This window comes from Cavia porcellus, unplaced genomic scaffold (genome assembly GCF_034190915.1).
Source record: "Cavia porcellus strain 051 isolate PalLab524CR breed Dunkin Hartley unplaced genomic scaffold, mCavPor4.1 scaffold_25, whole genome shotgun sequence".
NCBI classification, from domain to species: Eukaryota; Metazoa; Chordata; class Mammalia; order Rodentia; family Caviidae; genus Cavia; species Cavia porcellus.
The window spans coordinates 20471468-20492306 of NW_026947508.1; the positions used below are offsets into that span (position 1 = coordinate 20471468).

Sequence of the window (20839 nt, forward strand, 5' to 3'; positions counted from 1 at the left end):
CTTGACCTGTGTCCTCTCCTCCCTTTGGCCTTTTCCCCTGGGACCAGCTTTTGCCTGACACTGGAAGCGAGGGTTTTGACTTCTAACCCAGATTCTGCCGTGTGACCCAAGACAAATGCTTGTCTTGCCCTCTCAGCACCTCAGTTTCTTCCCATTACTTACAGAGAGGATTAGGGCAAGGCTTTTAGTCTCTTTGGTATTGAGAGGTGAATTTTTTTGGCTAAAGAAACTAAAACATATGTTAGAGTTTCAAGGGAGCCTGTGACTTAGCAAAGATTAAGGCCAGCTGCATGTAATGTTTGTTTTTTGTCTTTTTGAGACAGGTCTCCCTGTGCAGTTCAGGCTGGCCGAGAACTCACTTTATAGACCAGGCTGGTCTCAAACTTGCAACAGTTCTCCTATCTCAGCCTCCTGAAGGACATAATGACTTGGCTTTCTTCTCGAAGACAACTACTTACCCCTAGCCCTGAATCCAACACTTTTCAAACTATGGACTGTATCCCAAGGGCACAAAAGCAAGGCCTGGGGGACACTGACTCAGGAGAGGGAGGCAAGACTGCCTCAGTTTCTCACATCTGTTCAGTATGGGACAGGAACTTGCCTGTTGGGAAGAATGATATCTAGTGAGGCACACTGTGGCTCTGACTTTGACTGCTACACATTTTAGTACTCCTAGGAGGGCTAGGGCACAGAGGATTCACCTCTGTCCAGACATAGCCCCTAGAGCTGGCCTGGACCTGCTCCAGTCAGATGGTGGAGGTCATTGAGTGCAGGGGCCAAGAGGTTAAGCAGCACCTGGCTTTGTTTCCGATGCTTGATCAGTCCTTTTTTTTCCTGGGAATGTAAATAGTGGTTCACAAGCATGCTGGAGTGGAGGGATTTGAATCCCTCTCCTTTTCAGCTCTGGTGCACTGTGGTTATTTCATTTCTTCACTCATTTAGTGGTGCTGAGGATCAAACCTTCAGAGGTGCAAAGCAAGTCTTCTACCACTGAGCCACAACCTAACCTGGGCAATCCATTCTTTTTTGTCTTTTTCATTTTTATGGGTACCAGGGATCAAACTCACGACCGCCTGCTTGCAAGGCAGGTGCTTATGCCGCTGAGCTAAACCCCCAGCCTGGCAATTCATTCTTGTGAAGGCCTTGACCTGGATGAGTGACCAGTTAGATTGCTGGAACTTAAACTGGTTCCTGTGGTCATGGCCCCAGGGCACCATCCTATGCCACTAGTAAGAAACAGTTAAGGCAATAGCCAGGGGTGGTGGCGCACACCTGTAATCCCAGCACTCTGGAGGCTAAGGTTGCCAGTCTGAGACCAGCCTGGGCTTCAAAGTGAGCTCAAGACCAGCCTGAACTACATAACAAGACACCCCGTCTCAAGACAAGAAAGAAACTGAATGACAGTTTGTCTAGTGGTTGCCTTCTGAAGCATGCCCATAGTGGTGGTGGTGTGAAAAAGGCTTTGGTCCCTGAGTTAAAACAGTTAAATCTCTAAAAACCAAAAACCTACTATAGGGTACCCATCTGTAATCTTAGCACTCAGGAAATGAAAACTGAGGCAGGAGGAATTTTTGAGTTCTAAGCCAATCTGAGCTATATAGTTAAGATCTTACCTCAGCACCCCCCACCAAAACAAGAAAAGACAGGGCTGCAAGTAGAGGATGAGGGAGGGGAATTTCTAATAATCTTACAGCTTATTTTCAGTTGAGGGTGGGCTGACGTGCCCACCCCAGACTAAGAAAGGAGTAACAGACATGCCTGTGTGAGGTATGTAGCTGGGGGCTGCCCCAAGGAGGTCAGCTTCAAGATCTTGAGCCAGTTACCAGCTAAATGACTCCACTAACCGTGTGACTAATCTGAGCCTCCGACTCCCCGTCTAGTTATTGGAGAGACCCAGATAACTAAAAATGATGGTGCTCTGGAGAGCAATAGCTGGAAGGAGGCAGTGGCTGACAAACAGCCAGGATTTTGGGGAGACTTGACAAAAGGCTACAAATAGGCTAGTGTTCAGCAGAAGCAGTCTAGACAAGCCTCCCTGGAAGAACCTCTGCAGTGACAAAAACCACTTGCCAAACCTTCCTCAGTCTAGGCCTTTCTTGGCCCTTTGTCTTCTAGAACGTGCAGTGAACCTGTGATAGGTAGTGTTGCTCCTGCTTTATCTACAACACTGAGCCCCTCTGGCTATCTAGGTCCTGTCTCCAGCTCTGAGCAGCAGTTAAGGCAAATGGGACATAAAGGACTATGTTGTAGCCTAGATGATCAGGCAGGCATCTGTTATCTTTGAACTTTTAAGCACTGTCATGTTAACATGTACATTAGGAACCACAACAGACCACTCAATAGAACTTGTTGAGTGGGTACTATCCACAGAACACTATGCAGAGACCCTGCCCACCCCAACCCAGTCCGTTTAAACTTCCTTTAAACGTTTCATGTTTGGGATGGAGTCAGGATTCAATGCAGTGAGTACTTCCCAAGTCCTTATATCCTTGATCAGGCCACAGGAAGGAATAGGCTTGGGCAGGGGGTCAAGCCGCTGGGAAGGCAGGGGATATGGGCACTGTGACCCTGTGAAATGCATTGGTCCAAAAACCAGTCAGCCAGGACAGGAGCAGCAGGGTGGGTACTGCTTATGGTCCAGCCTTTCCCAAAGGGATCCTGGTCCCTCTATTCTGTAGGCCATGCTTCTCCCAGGAGGGGTTGGGGCTGCTGAGCCCAGCAGGGATTAGCAGTACACCTGGAGCAGGGGTGCCCCTGATGAGTCCGTGTCGGTGCCCTGGAAAGATGAGTCGTGGCTGGCTGGGTACCCTGGTATGGGGAGGAAGCAAAGACTCAGAGAAGGGAAGGAGCTCATCCAGGGCCCACTGCTAGGAAGAAACCTGCTGAGAAGGAATAGAGCGGGGCTTGAATGTGGTCAGTATCCTGCCTGGGAGACCCATTCAGTGTTTTGACCTTTGACCCCCGCCTCCCTCCTATGTAAAAGGGTAATGATCCTGTTCCCAGGGTGGTGGTGAGAAGGCACAGAAGAGAGTAGTAGAAACCAAGCCCTTTTGCAGCAACAGATTGGATGACCTCTACTTCACTTTGCTTCTCAGAGACCCACCTTAGAGATTGTGGTTGGGTCACTTCTAGTTCATGTATCTGGACGCCTGCCCCTTGCTTCAAGCCAGTTACAGCAGTGGAATGGATCTGTGGCTGTTCAAGCCTTTCACACCTTTCTGATCCCTTTCTCACCCACCCCAAGCAGCAGCTGGCAGGAGCATGTACAGGGGGCCCTAGGGTAGTCTCCCACCCCTTGCACTCCTCATCAGGTCAGGACCACACCTGGGGCTCCATACGGCCTCAGCTTCCTGGCGATGGCATCTGCTGTCGTCTCCTGGGAGATCTGCACTGTCAGTTCTGGGGGAGAGGGGACATGAGAGGGGAGCAGTCATTATCACATCCTTTCAATTCCACCCCTAGTTCTGCTTGAGATCCAATGAGGGAAGGGCCACTCACTCTGGGCAGGGCTAAAGAAATAATGCTTACACAAGAATAAACTCTGGGGGGCTGGGGATTTAGCTCAGCGGCATAAGCGCCTGCCTTGCAAGCAGGCAATCATGAGTTCGATCCCTGGTACCGATAAAAAAAAAAAAAAAAAAGAATAAACTCTGCGGGCATGTGCTCACTCTAGTGACCGTGTACACATGTGTGTAGTAGGTAGGGATTTGGTTATGTCAGCCAAGTCAAAAGTCCAAATTCATAAGGGTCCTGGGTCTTATTACTCAGGCTAGGTCTGGAAGCAACTCTGGCAGGTGGTAACAGGAAAGAAAAGGAACCTGTTAGGTGAGCTTGATGACCTGGAGAGAACTTTATCCTTTCTGGGAATAGCAGTGGCCAGAGAGCCTCCAGGGTCTGCATGCTCCTTTGTCCTGTTCAGCCTCACTGGGGAGGGTCAGAGGGAGGTGGAGTGAGTGCTGCACAGGAGTGGAGGGGAAGAGCACAGGCTGGCTAGGAGAGTACCACCCAGGCCAGAGCCTCCCCGACTGTACCCTCTGGCCCCACCTACCATCTTGGCTGAGACCTGAGCCCACCATGGTCTCATGGCCACTGTCTGGAGCAGCAGCAGTAGGGGCAGTAGCCCGGGCTGAACGCCCCTCTGAGGTCTGTGGACGATTGCGACTCTTCCGGGTACTGATGCGAATGATGCCTCGAACCAGGCGGCCCTCAGCATCCTGCTCATCCAGGTGGTAGTCCTGTGTGATGCTATTGATCAGGTCTGAGATCTTACTGGTCTTCTCCAGGAACACAGTGTCTGATGTGCACTTGGCCAGCTCATCAATCTGGTGGACACTGAACAGCTCAGTCAGTTTCTTGAAAATGAGCACATCAATCTCCCGGCTTGACATGGAGCCACTGCCTATCTCAGGCAGGTCCAGGTCCGACTCATGGAAAGAGTAGTACTCCTCGGAGCCACGGGGACTGCTGGGAAGAGTGCTAGGCAGGCTGTGGCGCATAGGAGGGGGCTCAGCCAGTGGCTCCTTATAGCAGGAGTCCGCATCAAGAGTTGGGGAGGTGGTGCTGCGGTAAGGGTACACAGGGATGCCTTTGAGCTTGACGTCAGGGTAGCTAAAGCTACTTCCCATGGCAGACTTGAGCCGCTGGCCATCCCTGGGGGGTACACGATCAGGGCTGGGGGGTACCCCATTGTGCTCCTTGGCCCAGTTAGCTTCACCAGCCCCTTCAACGGAGTCCTCAGCAGACAAACAGGAGCTGCCGCCCCGCACACAGGCCCCACAGCGCTGGAGGCAATCCCAGCAGCGGCGGAAGCAGAAGGCAGCCCGGCACCAGTCCCACCCCCAGGGCCGCCACAGCAGGCAGCAGGCAGGGCGTTCGGTGGCTGGCTCGGCAGAGCCAGAGATAAAGGTAATGCTCTCTGGCCCATGGTGTCCAGGGTCCTTAGGGTCTGGTCTACGGGTCCGTCGGCCTGGTGGAGGCTGGGGTGGGTCATCATAGGTCTCCAGGCATAGTTCTGTTGGCTGCTCCCAGGGTCCTAAGCGAGCCGGCCCAGATGATGGGCGAGGCTGTCCTGGTCGGGGCATGGCTCACTGCATGATTTGCTGCAGCCAGGCACCTGCAGGGGAGAAGCCAGGACCACAGATCAGGGACAAGCTGCTGAGTTGACCCAAAGTGCTTCAGACTTCTGGCTTCTCAGAGGCCTGTGATATGGATGGGTCAAGGATGCCCATATACCCTCCTCTGCTGTGCTCTTCTCTCCAAAGTGAAACTTCTCTCTGTGGTCTATGATATTAAAATTTCCTGGAACTTCACACCCACTGAATGACTGTTACTGAAGAAGAAGGCGAAGGGGAAGGAAAAGGAGAAGAGGAAGAAACCCAGAAAATAACAAGTGTTAATGAGAAAATTAGAACCCTTGTACATTGTTGGTGAGAATATAAAATGGTACAGCTACTGTGGAAAACTGTGGCAACTCCTCAAAAATTTAGCCAGGTGTAGTGGCACAAGCCTGTAACACCAGCACTCTGGGAAGCTGAAGCAGGAGGATCGAAAGTTTAAGTTCAACCTTTATAGCTTTGAGAGTCCTACCTTAAAATAAAAAATAAAAGGCTGAAGATGTAGCTCAGTGGTAGACTGTTTACTTAGCCTTTGTGAGACCCTGGGTTTAATCCCCAACATTGTTAGAAAAAAAATTAAATTGTAGAATTATATGATTTAGCAATTCTGCTTCTGGATGTATACTCAAAGATCTGAAGAGACTTGAAGAAGTATTTGTACAATCCTTCACATTATTTATAGTAAACGCAAAGTGATAACAAAAGTATCCAACAACAGATGAATGACTCAATGTGTGGTATATCCATACAGTGGAATATTATTCAGCCATAAAAAGGAATGGAGTTCTGATATATGCTACAACATGTATGAACTTTGAAGATATTATGATAAGACAAGAACAAACATATTCTTTTATATGAGATATCTAACTGGGAATTTAGTTCAATGGCTTAAGTGCTTCCCTGGCAAGCACAAGGTCATGAATTCTATCCCTGGTACCAAAAAATAAAAATTAAAAAAAAAAAATCTAGAACAGTCAGATTCATAGGGATAGAAAGTAGAACTGTGGTTCCTAGAGCCTGAGGGAAGAGGGCAATGGTGAATTAGTGTTCAATGAATGGAGAATTTCTGCCGGGAAAGATGAAAAAATTCTGGGAATGGGTGATGGTGTGTGAATGTTTTTTATTACCATAGAACTATACACTTATAGATGGTTTTACAAAAAGATTAAAATGAGAATTTTCCACCTTTTTTTTTTTGGTCTTTTTTGAGACGAGGTCTCACTATGCAGTTCAGGCTGGCCTTGAGCTCACTGTGTAGCCCAGGCTGGTCTCGAACTTGCAACGATCCTCCCACCTTAGCCTCCCGAATGCTGGGATTACAGGCATGAGCCACCATGCCCGGCTAAGAATTTTCCACTTTTTTTAAAAAAATGGTGCTGAAGATTCAATTTTGTGTGTGTGCCAGGTATGTGCTGTAAGCTACACTAAGCTACACTATCTAACCCCTAACATAGTCTCTTTTTTTTCCTCAGTAGTACTGGGGATTGAAACCAGGGGGGCTCTACTACTGAACTACATCTTGGCACTCTCTCTTTTTATTTTGCAACAGGATCCTGCTTAACTGCCCAAACAGTTGGGCTTAAACTTGCAATTCTTTCGCCTCAGCCTCCCAAGTAGCTGGAATCACCGGCATGTACCACTATGCAAAGCAAAAATGGTACTTTTAATGTACATTTTACCAAAAAAAAAGATTTAGGATCTCACTTGTTAAAAATGATCTCTCTGGCTTCTTTCTGCTGTTGGTAAGCTCAGTGCAGAACCTCTGACACTACACAGTAAATGCCTTTCTCTCTGACCTGCTATGGAATTGACCATTGCCACTTTCCTTCCTTTATCCCTCAGGTCAGATATGGAATGGTCCTCTTCAGTCTGACCAGATTCGTCCTCCCAAAACACTTAATGCCAAGCAGTTTTGCTTCCTTTTGATTAGACAACAAAACTGAGGCTGTATGTCAGTTGCTTTAGAACCAAAGATGAAGTACAGAGCCGGTTCTCAATTTACATAGTTTTATAGGAAAAACAGATGTTTAAAATTAAAAGCTAATAGATACCAGTGTGGTGATACAAGCCTATAATCTCAGCATTTGGGAGGGTGAGGCAAAGGTGTTGATGCAAGTTTGAGGGCAGCTTGGACTACATGACTACACAGTGAGTTCAAGGCCAGCCTAAACTATATAGTAAGACTGTCTTTAAAAGAAAAAGAATTAACAAAACAAACAAAGAGTCTTATAGGATGAGCTGGCTGTGTTGGTACATGCCTGTAATCCTTGCACTCGGGGAGATGAAAGAGGAGGATAGCAAGTTCAAGTCCAGCCTGAGCAACTTAGAGCATGAATGAGATCCTGCCTCAAAAACAAAACAAAAAAGGACTGTAGTTGTAGATCAGTGTGAAGGCCTTGGGTGCAACCCTGAATCCTGCAAAGAAGAAAGAAAAAGAAAAGTTTGTGAGATGGATCATGTTGGATTGGATATAGCACTTGCCTTTCATATGTGAGGCCTAGGATTCTATTCACAGCAACACTTCAACAACAATGGAACAGGTAGGATATACAAGATATTAAACGCATTATGGGAGTAAATAAGTGCCTGAGAGTCAGGGAAGGTTTTGCAGTGGTGTATTTGGGAGGGTCCTTAATCAGTAACTGTCCCTAGTTTGTCTTTTCTGAGATACTGACTCTGTGTCCTTTTATCTCTGACTTAATGACACCAGTGTCCTAAGAACTACTGATGCATGAGGAACAGGGCTGGGCACCAAGTTATCTGTACTCTAGTTCCAGTTCTAACTCTTATAAACTACGTGCCTTGGGCAAAACAATGCCATCTCCCCAAGTGGCATCACAATCCTCTCTCATTCAAATAGCCCAATTCTCCCATTCTGGCCAGCTCCAATATTTTCTACTTGTGGCAGCCAGTGAAAACTGAAAACAAAAACAAAAACAAAAAACCCCACAAATCTTCCAGTAGGCACCACTTTAATCAAAGTTAATATTAGTAGTAATGGGGTGAAAGGACAAGTACCTCCTGATGCCATGCGCTAAGATTACAACAGCACTTTGATGTATTCTTGCCAAAAATGCATAAGCTGAATGTAATCATAAGGAAACATCAGATAAGTCCAGTTTGAAACATGACAACTAACTATAGTATTACCTGGGACAGGATCAGGGATTACAGGAAAATTAGAAACTGGATAATCAGCAAAATTAGAAAATAGACTGTGTATTGTATAATAATAATAATAATAATTATATTAAATCTGAATTTGCTTACTATAATCATTTAAGAGTGTTCTTATTCTTAGAAAATACAAATCAAGGCACTGAGAAGTAAAGGATTATTGTGTCTGCAACCAAATTTCAAATTTTCAAACTAACCAATAAATATCTAGAAGCAGTTGAATGTAGTTGCATGTACCTATTGCACCAGCCACTCAGAAGGCTGAGTGAGGCAGGAAGATTGCAACTTCCAGGCCAGCCTGGGCAACTTAGCAAGACATTGTCTCAAAATAAAAAGGACTGAGGATGTAGCTCAGTGCTCCCTGAGTTTAGTCCCCAGTATCACAAAACCAACCAAACCAACAAAAAACTAAACTATGTGCAAGTAGAGAACCTGAAATTCTTCAAACCACTCCTCTGACCTCACGCACAACTCCTTCAAGGACCTCGAGAACCCCTAATCAGATGGCAGCCCCTGTCTACACAGCCTTCTGCTGGACTCTGTGGGCTGGCTCAGCCTTGTACCCAGTGTGCCAGGATAAGCCTATCTACCTAAGGACCATGGCTGAGGGGCAGGGCCTGTATTGGCTTCCCTACTGCTTCGGTCTGGAAGAGGAGATATTTCAGATGAAAGCTTTCTATGTAACCTCAGGATAAAACCAGGGCCATTAGGGCTGGGGATTTAGCTCAGCGGCATAAGCACCTGCCTTGCAATCAGGCAGGTCATGAGTTCGATCTCTGGTACCAATAAAAAACAAACAACAACAAAAAAAAAAACCAGGGCCATTGGGTAGAAAGAAAAAGGATGGGCTGGGGAGTTAGCTCGGCGGCATAAGTACCTGCCTGGCAAGCACAAGGTTGTGAATTCAATTCCTGGTACAAAAAAGAAAAAGAAAAAAAAAAGGACTTAGGCCCAAACTGACCAACAGTCTTGGAGGAGAGGGTATGTGAAACCCGAAGTGTGCACACTGAAATTGGAATATGCAGGACCTGGAAGGATATGATTACAACTCTTTTCATTTGCTTCAGCAGTGTAGGACTACATATAGATTCATTCATTCACTTAAATACTTACTGAGGGGCTGAGCATCAGCACTCTGGAAGGCTGAAGCAGGAGAGTCCCTAGTTTGAGCACAGCTTCAACAACTCAGATCATATCTCAACAACAAAAAATTTACTACGGGCCTACTTTGTGCCAAACACAGTTCTAAACTCTGTGGATACAGTCATAAACAAAATTTCTTAACTACAGGATTTTGCACACTAAAGTGATCACTGATAGCTCCATTCTTCTAAGTGCTCGGTCTGTAATAAGCCAATTAATTCTCACCACCCTTTTGTAGTACTGTAATCACCATGCTGAAGCAATAAGAGGTTAAATAAATTATCTGAAGCCACACTTCTATTTGTACTCAATTATCTGGCCCTGGACTCTTCACTATCTAAGCACTCAAAAGAAGAGTCTTCTCCCTACTCCATCCCATGTGTTTCTTGAAAGCAAAAGAGCAGTCAAAGCTGCCGGCAGTATGGACAAGCTTATACCCAGGGAGGGCCTGCAGTGAGACCAGTCTTTCACACCTTTGGGTGGGAGCGTCTATACAGTTCAACCACACTGAACTCTGAAGTGCATCAATAGTCAGTGACTATGGGCTAGGTCACTGTCTTCTTTCTCACCTCCAAGACTTTAGGACTCATTACTATTAAATTCATCCAATGTATTTATTGATGGGCTCCACACTACTAAACGTTGAGGACACAACCATGAATGGGCAAGAAACAAGCTTGAATCCACGAAGACTTTCACATTATTTAACCCTCACAATTGCCCTATGAATAAATGTTACATATCCACTTTACATATTAAGGATCTGGAGCTCTGGCTGGACGTAGTGACACACGCCTGTAATCCCAACACTCGGGAGGCTGAGGCAGAAGGACTGATGCAAGTTTGGGGCCATTCTGGGATACACAGTAAGTTCAAGGCAAGCCTGATTTACACAGTGAACATATAGCTCCAAAAAATGTTTTTAAAAGTACCACAGGGTCTGGTGGTCTCAGTCCGTGTCCCCCGCCCCCCCCCCCCGCCTTTTCACTGTTGCTCGCCTTTTCTCCTTAGCCCTGTAAACACATATGCTCAGAAGTCTGTCTCTGTACAGATCCTTCCTCCCAGGGTCCCCAGAGCAGGCCGGCAACAGCAGTATATCTGCCCCACCCCTGTTCCCAGCCAAGTCTCTAACACCCGTCCAGGAGGTGCAGCCTGGCTCATGGGCTGACGGTCGGCTGCAGCGCACTCATCCTTCCTCAGGAGCGCCGCCCGACCCTGTCATCCACAGGCACCTAATCCCGGATACATGGGAAAACCAGACGTCAGTACGGCCCTCAGGACTAGCGCAGCCTCCACACCAGCACTACCCTCAGGGGGAGCACCACCCTAACCAGCGGCAGGGCCTCCGCCCGCTCCTGGGTCCTGACATCGTTCCCCGGAGTGGGCACTGCTCCCCGCCCGGGCGAGCACGGCTCCTGGCCCCGGCCCTGCAGCTCTAGGGGCGGGCATGGCCCGCTCGCCCCACACTGCCCGCCCAGCTCGGGCGCCCGCCCAGGCCGCTCCCGGGCCGGGCCCGCGCACCCCGGAAGTGGGTGGGTGGCCTTTGAGGAACCGGGCCTGGGACCCTCCCCTGTCCAGACAAAGCTTCGAGGGGCTCCCCACACTGGCGCCACCCTAGTTCGCGTCCTCTCCGGCCCGCGCGAAGCTTACCTGTCCCGCCAGGTGAGCCGCCTCCGGCTCAACCCTTCCCCCGCCCCTTTCCCCGCTCACCTGGAGCGCAGGTGCGCGTCTCGCGGGAGCGCTCCACGGGCCGCCGCTGGGGACACATTTCCTGTCTCCGCGAAGCTCCACCGCTCGCACCTGGGCTGTGGCCCCGCCCCCGCGCCCTGGGCGTGGGTCTTGGCCGGGCGCTCTGGGCCTGGCCTAGGTGAGCGAGGTCTGGCGGCGAGGGACAGATAGGCCGCGGTCTCAGGCTGGCCTTCTGTTTAGTGGGCTAATGTCCTAGCAGTATCTGAGCGCCTGCCAGGCCTTCCGGCTCCAGCTCAAAGGGCAGGTCTCCCATATTCCCAGCGCCTGGCACAGTACCTGGCACATAAAGGAACTCCCCAAATAGCTGCCATTGAAGGCATAACTAGGTTCTCATTTCTTCCATTTCTGGGAAGCAGACCTGGTGGTCTTAGTTCTCAGCCTGGTGATCAGTTCACCTTCTGATTTGTTCTGGAAAATCTACAAAGACAAGTACCTATGGAGATATAACTCAGCAGCATGAGAACCTGCCTCACAAGTGCAAAGTCCTAAGTTTGATTCCAGGTACCAAAAATTAAGTAAAATAAAGACAAGTACCTCAGCTCTGGTGATGCACAGTTGCGCAGGGAAGGCGGGCCAGGCAGTGCAGCCCTGAACACACATCCTGGAGGAAGCCAATATGGGCCATGATCTCTACATCTCCAGGAAATCATGGCAAAAGCCAACACTATTAGGTGAAAAGAAGTGAGAGCTTAGATTACCTTGGGTTCTTGCTTCCCAGAATAACGGTAACAACAGCAGGACCAACAAATGAGTGATTTAGGGAGCACCTTACTTGCACAGTGTTATCTAAACCTTCCACTAATCTGTGAGATGAGTCCGGTATTACCATTCCCATTTTGCTGATGTGGAAACGAAAGATTCCAGAGGGGACATTGCTCAGGCTCAAGCACAAGTGGTTTGACTTTTGAGAGGGGCACTCTCCTTAAATGGTGCTAAGTTCAATCCCTGATATGAAAAACAAAAACAAGGGATGTGGGAAGAGATCAGAGATCAGTGGGGTGAATTTGGGATAGATGTACTTTCCACCAAAGACCCTGTGGCATCCCTTTCCACTGTAACTCATCCTGTTGCGGCTGGTAGCACAGCGCATTCTCCTCTGGAGGGCGGCAAATGAGTCCCACTGTGTGCATGTGTGCATCCGGGTACTCTCAGACCCAGGAGGTCTGTTCCAAAGGCACAGCCAAAAGAATTTCTGCAGTCGTATGCCAGGCAAGATGTACACAATATTAGGAGACTCATGTTTACCGTAGCCCTGAACCGGAAACATTTGATTGCCTCTGATGGGAGATAATGTGGAAATACAGGCAAAGGAATAATTGTACAATAGAAGAAAATGAACGCAGAACACGCTGCTTGTGGTAGACTATTCCTGTAATTCCAGCATTCTGGAAGGCTGAGGCAGTAGGATCACAAGTTTGAGCCTGACCTGGGGAACTAAGACACTGAATGAGAGTCTGTCTCAAAATGAAAAAAAAATTACAGCCCAATTTACATGTGGGGAAAAAAAAAAGAAACGAGCAAGGGAATGAGGGACACAAAGTTTAGGATAATGACTACTTGGTGACAGGATAAGAGAAGAGGCAGGGACAGCAGAAGAACACGTGGGTAGACCTGATTTCTAGCATCCTTGGGTTGGATGGTAGATTGTAAGGCTTTCATTTTTTTTTTTTTTGTCTTTTTCATTTTTATCCGTACCAAGGATTGAGCTCACGACCGCCTGCTTGCAAGGCAGGTGCTTATGCTGCTGAGCTAAATCCCCAGCCCCAAGGCTTTCATTTTATAACAAATAATGAATTAAAAATAGAAATTTTTGCTCTAGTGCTAAATAATTCACTTTGTCACTTTCAAAGAATTCAAGGTAGATAAAATTGTGAAGTTATAGTCTTATTTAAAATTTTCCCTACTGATTTATTCACTGCTTTTCTTTAAAAACTCAAGATACTGCAGTACGTGGTGACACACGCCTATAATCCCAGCACATAGGAGGCTGAGGCAGAAGGATCACTATGAGTTTGAGGCCAACCTGAACTATATAGTGAATACAAAGCCAGCCTGAACAACATATCAAGATCCTGTCTCAAAAACAAACAGGGCTAGGGATTTAGCTCAGCAGCACAAGGGCCTGCCTGGCAAGCGTGAGGTCGTGAGTTCAATCCCTGGTACTGCAAAACAAACAAATGAAAAAGCAAACAAACAAAACCAAACAAGAATATGATGACGGAAGCAGCTCAGAGGGTCTTATTTAGAAAGAAGAAAAGATACCACAGTGAATGTAATAATTATATACTGTAAACAGGTACTAAAAAGAAATTAAAGAAAGAAAAAGGTGGGTAGGCAGAAAGGAAGGAAGGAGAAAACGAAGGACAAGGGGGAATGAAAAGAGAAGAAAATTTGACCTCTGACCCTGTGGTTATATCTTCTGGTATTGAAAAACCTTTCTCAAGACAGAGTCCTGCCTTGTACCAGTGATGTGGTCTCTGAGATGCTGTTTCTCTTATTAAAGTGGGGATGAGCCAGGTGTGGTAATGGATACCCTTAATCCCAGCACTCTGGAGGCTGAGGCAGGAGGATCATTAGTGAATTTGATGCCAGCCTGGGATACATAGGGGGACCTTGTCTCAAAGAAACCAAAAAAAAAAAAAAAGATAAATATTTTCTTCAGAGTGTTGCAAGGAGTGTTTTGCTATAGCCACAAAGTAGCTACTGTTGTTCTGATCACAGACACAATAAACTCCCCTATAATCCCTCCATCTTTCCCCACTCTCCCACACTCAGACACTGAGCCTCATTCCAAGGGCCATTCCCCCATCACAGTACAAACTCAAAAACTGTCAAAACCCAGCGACACACCCTTAATCTTTGTAAGTATCTATGTACTTTCGGATTGCTTCCTAAGAAAAGGGATGATACTTTTTAATTTTGTTTGTATTGTTTACATGTTAATTTGTCAATTCATAGCTAAATGAATTGATTATGAGTTTACAATAAATACTGCAATTTTTTTTTGTTGTCTTTTTCATTTTTATCGGTACTGGGGATCGAACTCACAACCGCCTGCTTGCAAGGCAGGTGCTTATGCCGCTGAGCTAAATCCCCAGCCCCGAATACTGCAGTTTCTTAAGTTAAAAAAAACTGGCAGCCAGGTATAGTGTCAGTGCCTACAATCCCAGGGCTCAGGAGGCTGAGGCAGGAGGATTGTAAGACCAGTCTGGGCTCTCTAGAGACCCTATCTCAAAACAAACAAGCAACACTTGAGGTACATTCCCAAAAGAATTGAAAGCAGGAACTCAAACAGAAATTTGTATGTCAATCCCAGCACTCTAGGGGAATGAAGCAGGAGGATCACAAGCCTAGGCCATTTGGTGAGACAACACCTCACAAAACAAAAGAATTGGTGCTGTAGCTAAGTGGTAGTGATTCAGGGACAAAAAAAAAGGAGGTAGAGAGGAGACAAAAAGTAACTAAAAATTGCACTTTAAAGAAGACAGCAACTTCCCTGGGCCCAGTGCAAGTCACCCGAAGTGACCCATGTTGGCATTCCCTGGATTAAATTTACTCTCCTTTCTCTCCCAACATACTCAAAATCTCTCAGGAGTACTGAAAGTTCCTAAATTAGCTTAATGGAGAAAGTAAAGAGTAAGAACTTGACATCTGATCTTAAGATTAAGGAACAGATTGGGAAAATTCTAAAAATGCATAAATTACCCATTTCGAGAAAACTCTGGAGCCAGGCTTGGTGGCACATGCATGCAATCTTAGCACTCAGAGGCTGAGGCAGGAGGACTGCTGTGAGTTCAAAGACAACCTGGGCCACATAGTGAGTTCAAGGTCAACCTAAACTGTATAGTGAGACCCTGTTTCAAAAAGCCAATAAATATCACGCATGCCTGTAATCTCAGCACTTGGGAGGCTGAGGTAGGAGGACTGCTGCAAATTCAAGACCAGCCTGGGCTACAGAGTGATTTTAGGACTAGTCTGAACTGCATAGCAAAACACTGTCTCAAAAAAAACCAAAACAACAACAACAACAAAAAACAATAAATAAACACCCCTCCCCAAACAAACAAACACCAAAAAAAGAAAAAAACTGGGCTCACAGCTGTAATATGGGGGGTGGTGAGGTGAGGCACCTTTTCCTGGGGTTGCCACACCCTGAAGAGAAACAAATGTTACCAGTTCCAGGAAATAATCCACCCCCCTCAAATGTGTACCTTTAAATTTTTCCCAGTAAAACCTTTCCCTTGTCTCTAGTCCTGAAAAATTCTTTTTCAACACTGAAAACCTATTTTGCTAGTAAAGTGGCTAAGATTCCTTGTCTCAAGTTCAGGGACCTCCTAGAATACTGTCTGGTGACAGAGCATTTCCTTAATATGCTCAAGATTCTGGGTTCCATCTCTCCTACCCCACAAGGAAAAAGAAAGAAAAAGAAAGAAAGTAAGTAAGAAAGAAAAGAAAGAAAGGAAGGAAGTTCTGATATTATACCATATATAATGCTATGCTAAGTGAAATAAGCCTGGCTTGAAACTGTGTGATGGTGCAGGCCTGTAATCCTGGCACTCAGGAAGCTGAGGCAGGAAGATCAATGCTTTGAGGCCAACCTGAGCTATATATCAAGATCCTGCCCCCCCCCCAAAAAAGACAAATAAAACCAAGGGTTATGACGCATACTTGTAATCCCAGGACTCAGGAGGCTGAAGCAGGAGGATCACTGAGAGTTCAAAGCCAGCCTTGGCTACATAATGAGTACAAGATCAGCCTCAGAAACGATTAAAAAAAGACAAATATTTAAATGATTCTACTTATATGAAAAATTTGACAACAGTCAAACTCATAGAGACATAGAGATTGGAGAGATTTTTTTGAAGTTATTACCAGAGGCTGAAATGAAGGGGAATGAGAAGTTATTGCTTAATGGGTACAAAGCTCTTGTTTGGGGTGATGACAAGGTTTTTGAAATAGAGGTGATAATGGTTGCACAACATTGTAAATGTAATATCATTGAATTTATACTTTGAAATGTTTTTGTCACTGGACAGTATCCAAAGAGGTCCCCAAAGCAGAATGTGGATTCACCTAACCCATGGGGAGGGGGAGGTTGTAGGTTTGCTGGATTTTATCATAGAAAGAGAGATTTCAAGATTTGTCAGTAAGAGGCATAAAGGGATTTATTTGGCAGAGTTTAAAGGTACACAGCAAAATAGAGTGCTGGCCCTTAAATGGCAGAGAAGAACTTTGTAGTTTGGAGCTGGAACCATTTATGAGTTTTTGGTGGTGGGAATCTGAGGAATTTGTGAATTTATAGAGTATGGAAAGCTGAGGCAGGAGAATCGCTGTGTTAGAGGTAAGCCTTAAAGAAGATGCTGCCTAAATAAACAACAAGAAGAACTTTGCTACTCAACAAAAGTGCCCAAACAGATAGAATAATAGTGCCCTACTTTATCAGGAAAAATGTACGGGCCTGGTACATTGTATTTTGTTAAGATGAGTGATTCGTTTTTGCCCAAAACATTATTTAAACCTTTTATATCTGAATCCTCCTGCCTCAGCTTCCCAAATGCTGGGGTTACAGGTATACGCCACCATGCCTGGCCACCTTGAGAAACTCTGATTGTGTCCTGAAGGTGCTGTCTTCCTAAAATTACAATTTTTTTGGTTTTGTTTGCGTTTTGAGACAGGGCTTTGCTACGTAGTTCAGGCTGGCCCTGAACTCTCAGAAACCTTTGTGACCCAGCTTCCCAAGCGCTGGGGTTACAGGCTTGTGCCACCATACTAGGCTAAAAGTACAATTTTTATAATTTTCTTTGTCTCCCTGCTACCTACTTTATTTCTTCTATTCTACCTCAGTTTAAATTACATTTTTTTTTGAGACAGTGTCTTGTTATGCAGTTCAAGCTGGCCTTGAACTCACTAGCTCAGGCTGACCTCAAATTTGCAGTAATTCTCCTGTCTCTCCCTCTTGAGTGCTGGGATTACACATATGCGCCTCCATACCCAGCTCATAAATTACATATTTAGTTATATGTGTTTTGCCATAATTATAAAAATTTCCAAAAAATTGACAATTTTTGTCAAAACAAACTAAGCAAAACAAAAAGATGATTTACTTTTTTGTGTGTGTGGTACTAGAAATTGAACTCAGGAAGTGACAAGCTACATACTTAAATAACCAAACCCTTTTACTTTTTTTATTTTGAGAAACTCAAACTTGTGGCAATCCTCCTGCCTCAGCCTCCTGAATAGTAGCATTAGGCTGTATCACCAAGCATGGCTCACATTTTTGTTTGATCACAATACCCCTGTGGGGGAAGCTAGTATATTCATTTTGCAGATAGAGAATCTGAGACCCTTCGAGATTAGGTCATTTGCTCAAGGCCATAATGTGAAAGGGCAGCAAAACTGGGTAGTGGTGTCCCCCCCCCCCCGCCCATTACACAATGCTCCTTTCTCCAAGCTCGTCAAACTGTGTTTGGGCCTCTTTCGAAACAGATTAGGAGGCTGTCTTTCTGTCTTTCTCTTGTGCTGCACTGTACGGCTGCATGCCTGGCCTGAGCCTGCCTTGGTAATTCAGGCCTCCTGGGCTCAGTTTGCCTGTTGCCTTGACCTGGGGCCGCTGTCCCACTCTCAGCTTTCATCATTGCTGCTCTGCTCTGATTCCGATTTTACTTTCCTGGTCACCTTCCTCAGTCCCCATCCAGCCTCCTGGACTGGTGATAGGCTGCGGGAGGCGGGCGGTATCAAAGATGACTCTGGGTTTTCTGTGATGTGTTATTGAGCGGACGGAAATAGCTGGGAAGGGCGTTAGAGGGGTACGAATGCAAGCTGTTTGGAGGCTTTGTGAGGTAGCCAAGACACTCGAAACTACCCAGCGATGACATTCCAGGCTGTGTTTAGAAGCTGAGGCTCAGGGCCCGGGAGGAGCCTTGGTTAGTGGCTGCTTTGTGCGGGACCTGCCCCCGCCTACCTTCCTCTAGGGTCTGTTGCGTCTGGTGTGCTTCTCCCGTGGGACACCAGGGGGCAGCACGCAGCAGTGGAAACGCCAGAACCTCGGATCACAGGACGCGAGCCTGAGTTCTGAACGCACCCCTGTGCAGGTGCAGTGTGAGCTTAACTCCTGAACCTCAGAATTTATTATCAAAGATAGGTTTAATAGTTTTTTGTCTTTTTGAGATAATTCAGGCTGGCCTTGAACTCATTATGTAACCCAGGCTGGACTCGAACTTGTCACATTTCTGTCTCAGCCTCTCGAGTGCTGAGGTCACAGATGTGCACCACCACTCCTGGTGTGTCTTCAGAGTGTGTCTCTGAAACTGAGGGCCTGAAACTCTTCTACCATTCACTGGCTGGTGAGTTCGGCTAAATCGCTGAGCTTCTCTGTGCCTCAGGTATCTGTAAAGTAGGGGGAGTGCGGTTCGTTCTCCTTGCTTGCTTGCAGTTTTGCTTACCTGTTAGTAAAATATTAAATAGAAAATTTCAGAAATAAACATTTCATAAGTTTTTTTTTTTTTTTTTTTTGTCTTTTTCATTTTTATCGGTACCGGGGATCGAACTCACGACCCCCTCCTTGCAAGGCAGGTGCTTATTCTGCTTAGCTAAATCCCCAGGCCCAACATTTCATAAGTTTTAAATTGGGTGCTGTTCTGAGTAGCATAATGCAACAGCAAGGCTGGAGATTTAACTCAGCAGCATAAGCACTTTCCTGGCAAGTGTGACGTCATGAGTTCGATCCCTGGTACACGCACAGGAAACAGCAGGATGTCAGGGTGAGACTCCCTTTGTCCTGCGTATCCAGGCTGGATACACTGCCTGCCTACTAGCCATTTGGTAGACACCGTGATTCTTAGGTCCATTGTCCTACTATCAAGGAACTTGTGGTCAAATAACCTTTATTTTACTTAATAATAGCCCCAAAGGGAATAGGTAGTCATGTTGACAATTTGAATACACCAAAGATGAGCCATAAGTTATTATTATTATTATTATTATTATTATTTTGAGACAGGGTTTCACTATGGAGTTCAAGCTGGCCTTGAACTTGCAGTGATTCTCCTGCTTCAGCTTCCTGAGTGCTGGGCTTACAGTTTTGTGCCATTATACCTGGATCATAAGTGCTTCTGTTAAGCGAAAATGTGAAAATTCTTGTCTTAAAGAGAAGAAAAAAGTCACACACTGAAGTTGCTAGGATTTACAATATAATAAGATTTTTTAAAAAGTACTAGGCCTTGAACTCAAAGCCTCATGCATTGTTCATAGGCAAGTGTTCTGCCCCTGGTTTACAGCCTCATTTCTCACACAGTGAGATATTTTGAGAGAAATCACATTTATGTAACTTTTACTGTTGAAGTGAGGTTTCAGTACTATTTGAGGGCTCGGCATCCCTGAGGGTCTTTTTATGGGTGGAGGGCATGGGCTCAGTATGTACTTTAGGCTGGTCTTGAACTCATGGTGATAGAGCTGCCTAAGCCTCCTGAATGCTGGGATTATAGGCATGCACCAGCACGACCAGCATCCCTGAGGGAGGAAGACTAGCATAGCTCTGTGTGGTGATTACAGCAGAGACGGCACACCACCCAGCCAGTGCTTTAGAACACTAGCTATTTTATATTAACCCCTTCTTTCTCTTCACTCCAGCCATTCCCAGGCCAGGACACTCAAAGGCAAAATCACTCAGAATAAACAGGAGAATAAACAGAAGAACAAATTTACAATAAACAGGAGAACAAATTACTGCTATTGATCATCATTTCCCATGATGGATTAGGCATATGATGTGTCTTATTATACTTAATCCTCGAAGTAACTCAGTGAGTAGGTCCAAACCCCCATTTTATAGCTCAAAAAACAGAAGTTCAGACATTTAAACCACTTGTCCAAGTCACATAGCTAAGTGACAGAATCCAGAGCTGAGCCAAAGTTTATTCTGGTCCAGAGCCTGAGTTTCCGCAGTGGTTCCCTTGGATACCCCAGAAACTAGATCCTGGGCCTTGGCCTCAGAACTCAGAAGAATGTAGGGCTCTCCCTCAAAAGTTCTCTTCTGGAAAGGAGTGATGACACATGTCTATGATCCTAGCTACTCGGGAGGCTGAGCCTGGGTAGTTTAGTGAGACCTAGTTTGAAGAAGAAAAAAGAAGAAGATGAAGGAGGACAAGGAGGAGGAAGCAGAGGAAAAGTACAGAGGGCTGGAGACGAGCTCAGTGTTCCCTGAGTTTGTCAGTAATACAGAAAAGCAAGCAAACCAGCAAGCAAGCTTTCATAATCAGTTCCAGTTTTGCCTTCCAAATCCCTCTTTCCTCAGATAAAATTTCCTGGAGATAGCTAAATACCTAGATATTTTGTTTTGTTTTGCTGTTTGTGTTTTTGAGACAGGTCTTGCTATGTAGTCCAGGCTGGCCTTGAATTCACTCTGTAGCCCAGGGTGGCCGCAAACTTGCAGCGATCCTCCTGCCTCGGTCTCCCAAGTGCTGGGATTACAGGTATGTGCCACCACGCCTGGCTTTCTTTTTTCCTCTTCCTTCTTTCCTTCCTTCCTTCTTTTTCTCTCTCTCTCTCTTTCTTTCATTTTTTTTTTTTTTTTTTGAGGCAAGTTCTTACTATGTAGCCCAGGCTGGCCTCAAACTTAGAGTGATCCTCATGCTTCAGCATTCCCAGTGCTCAGA

The 20839-nt window shown here is 46.0% G+C and overlaps 1 protein-coding gene across 5 annotated transcripts; it reads right to left on the minus strand.

Annotated features, from left to right (window-relative positions):
• Positions 1 to 2256: 2256 nt before the first annotated feature.
• Positions 2257 to 11250, minus strand: Kdf1 (keratinocyte differentiation factor 1). Of its 5 annotated transcripts, XM_063235847.1 has the most exons (5): positions 11088 to 11145; positions 7376 to 7532; positions 4049 to 5113; positions 3325 to 3399; positions 2257 to 2808 (listed from the first exon to the last, which is right to left on the minus strand). In XM_063235847.1, the coding sequence occupies exons 3-5, from the start codon at positions 5079 to 5081 to the stop codon at positions 2726 to 2728; spliced, it is 1191 nt and encodes a 396-aa protein (XP_063091917.1). In that variant the 5' UTR covers positions 5082 to 5113; positions 7376 to 7532; positions 11088 to 11145; the 3' UTR covers positions 2257 to 2725. The 5 variants fall into 5 exon arrangements, with proteins under 5 accessions (XP_063091917.1, XP_063091919.1, XP_003471337.1 ...); XM_063235849.1 differs by lacking the exons at positions 7376 to 7532; positions 11088 to 11145 and adding an exon at positions 11148 to 11250; XM_003471289.3 differs by lacking the exon at positions 7376 to 7532 and having other exon boundaries at positions 11088 to 11147.
• Positions 11251 to 20839: the final 9589 nt, after the last annotated feature.